This window comes from Mandrillus leucophaeus, unplaced genomic scaffold (genome assembly GCF_000951045.1).
Source record: "Mandrillus leucophaeus isolate KB7577 unplaced genomic scaffold, Mleu.le_1.0 Scaffold8, whole genome shotgun sequence".
Taxonomy (NCBI): Eukaryota; Metazoa; Chordata; class Mammalia; order Primates; family Cercopithecidae; genus Mandrillus; species Mandrillus leucophaeus.
The window spans coordinates 4,774,894-4,777,831 of NW_012108696.1; the positions used below are offsets into that span (position 1 = coordinate 4,774,894).

General features: G+C 53.4%; 1 protein-coding gene across 1 annotated transcript in view; it reads right to left on the bottom strand.

Annotated features, from left to right (window-relative positions):
• Window positions 1-342: 342 nt before the first annotated feature.
• C3 (complement component 3) overlaps window positions 343-2,938 on the bottom strand; it is a 58,307-nt gene continuing 55,711 nt past the window's right edge. Inside the window, exons 32-37 of the mRNA XM_011967484.1 lie at window positions 2,535-2,640; window positions 1,905-1,994; window positions 1,622-1,705; window positions 882-965; window positions 661-796; window positions 343-530 (exon numbers count right to left, since the gene is read on the bottom strand). Coding sequence (XP_011822874.1) covers window positions 389-530; window positions 661-796; window positions 882-965; window positions 1,622-1,705; window positions 1,905-1,994; window positions 2,535-2,640 — 642 coding nt within the window. The 3' untranslated portion in view covers window positions 343-388. The remainder of the gene's footprint in view (window positions 531-660; window positions 797-881; window positions 966-1,621; window positions 1,706-1,904; window positions 1,995-2,534; window positions 2,641-2,938) is intronic.

A 2,938-nucleotide genomic window follows, 5' to 3' on the forward strand; every position in this document is an offset into this window, starting at 1 on the left:
TACCCTGGAACTTAAAATAGCAATAATAATAAAAGAAAAAAAATATATTGGTAAGATTATCAGGTGAGGATGCCGGTAAGCGAAGAGGTGAGAACTCAGGCGAAGAGGTTGTGAGCTGCCGGTGAATGTGCAGCTGAAATGGAGGTGAGGTGCAGGTGCACGCTATGTGCAGGTGAGGCAGGTCCGTGGTGTTTGGATAAAGAAGTCAGCACACTCGCAGGTGAACGCCCGGAGAAAATGCAGTGGGAACAGGTGAGGTTTCAGGTAGGATGCAGCTGAGCTGCAGGTGAGGCGGCTGGGGATTTCAGTCTCTTGCTCTCTGGCAAAGAACTCCAGACACGGGAAATGTAACTGAAGCTTTATTGGGAGTGGGGGAAGGGGGGTGTGGTCAGTTGGGGCACCCAAAGACAACCATGTTCTCAGTGAAGGCGCCGAGGTCCTGGCATTGTTTCTGGTTCTCTTCATCTTGGCATTCGTCCTCCTCGGGCCAGTGCTCCACCCAGGTGTCCTTCCCGATGATGTAGCTGAGGCTGGAGGGAGGAATGGCAGGTCAGGAAGGGGCGTGGCGTGGGCGTGGTGCATGGGGGCGTGGTCATGATGTGGGCGTGGCATGGGCGGGGCGGTCGGACGGCCGCGCGCTCGCGCAGGGCGAGTACTCACTTGGGTTTCTCTCCCCAGAAATCGGAGGAGAGACCCCACATGAGGTAGTGTTTCCTCTCCTCCAGCTTCAGGGCTTCCCTGCACTTGATGGGGCTGATGAACGTGCGCTGTTGTCCAACCTGCACCTCATCTGAGCCTGGAGTGGAGGGGAGAGGGAAGAAGCTGAGCCGTGGGGAGGAAGCCAGGGAGAAAGCCGCGGGAGGCAGCGTGCTGAACCTGACCTGACTTGATGATCTGCTCAATGGCCATGAGGTACTCGTCAAAGTCATTGGACAGCTGGGCCTTGACCAGTCGGGTCTTGTACACTGTGGGGGAGAGGCGAACAGGGTGGGTGGTGGGCTGGGTTGACCATGAGGGGCACCCTGGTTTGCAGGTGCACCCGGGCACGTGGCTCTCTCCCCCAAGGGAAAGTTGCAGAATCACAGCCAGTCACACTATGGCCCACCCCTCATTACACACACAACCGTAGAGGGTCACATGTCACCATCCACACACAGTTGTGCCCATAGACATGCACAAAGGTCACAGCCACCTACAAAGTATAACAGTAACATACTATTCATACTATGCAATGACAGCGACTCATGTGCACAAAATATTGCAGCCTCATGGCCACAGGCATAACCATGTACACAATCATAGCCACCGAAAACTATGGTCATCTACAGAACTTCAGGACCTCACACTCGCTGCCATCCACAACCACAGCCTCACACAACCATGGCCACACACGCAATGATGCACACAACCACATCCACCTTTCCTTACATAGGCATACCCAGACCACTCACAGCCATGGTTCCCCACACAATCACGGCCCCTCACAATACCTGCTCACACACACAACACAGTCACCCACACCCACAGCCTGAAGCCACACCATGACAACCACACCTACCACCCACCACACAGTTGGACACACACAGCCGAACACACGTGACCCCGCCCATCACCCACTCACCATAGTCCACTCCTGGCTCACAGGCCTTGTCCAGCCGTTCTTCCAGGGTGACTTTGTCATCCAACTTTTGTATGAAGCAATTCTCTGCAAAGTGGGGGTGGAGACAGGGTCTAAGTCCCACTCCTTATCTGGGGCCTGCTGCCCGTGGGTGTGGCCAACCCTGGAAGCCTACCCCTCTTGGTATCCCCTGGGTATGACTTTGGGGGTCCCTGGTCATGGGATGGACGACCTGGGGAAGTGTGTCTTGCTCAGTTGCACCTGTTCCCGGCTCCAGGGAACTCACCCTCAGCACAGCGGCACAGCTCATCACGACAGAGCTTGTTCAGCTTTCCATCCTCCTTTTCCGGGTGGTAGAACCGGGTACAGCTTTCCGCTGCAGGCAGATGTGACGCGAAGATGAGAGGATAAGGGTCTCCCTCCCAAGACCATGCCTGGGAGGCCCAGATCCCCAGTTCTCAGTCTTCAGACCTGGAGATGCTAGGTTTTCAAGCCCTCAGATCCCTCGGATCCCGAGACCCCCTCTACTTTCTGATCTTTGGGATTCTCAGACCCTTGAGCATCTTAAGACTCTCAACTCACAGAAGGCTGGGACCCTTGGACCCCAAATTCATAGTTTCCTGGGACACTCAGACCCTCCAACCCTCATACTCCTGGAATCCTTAGACCCTTATTTTGCAACTCACATATTCCCAGGACCCTGAGACTCCTGAACCCATCAGACCTCCAACTCTCAGATCCCTAGAACCAACTCATAGATTCTTGGGACCCTCAGGCCCCTGGGACCTCCAGACTACTAATCCTCAAATCCCTGGACTCCTTAGACCTTCATTCTCAGATCCCCACAATTCACATATACCTGGGACTCTCAGGCCCCTGGAAACATCAGACCCCAGGCCCTAGTTTGGCTGCTCACCCAGGTTGTAATAGGCGTAGACCTTGACTGCACCAGGCTGGATAAGCTCTACATTAAAATATTGGTGAACTTTGAAAGCTATACAGTCATCCTCAGAGTGTGAGACCTGAGGGGGAAGGAGGAGCTTGGTCAGTGGGGTGATGTGGGAGGGAGTCCAGCATTGGGTCTTGCGAACTGAGGCAGTGGTGGAGAAATTGAAGGATAGAGGAGGAAGTGGCGAAGATGAATGAACAATTCAGCAAATCCATTTATTCTTCTTCCTACACTCACAGCGAGACTACATTTCTCAGCTCCTCTTTCAATTAGGTGTGGCCAGGTGGCTGAACTCTGGCCAACAAATTGCTATCTATACCCATAAAAACAACCCATACACAATCTTATTTTCTTTTTTTTTTTTTTTTTTT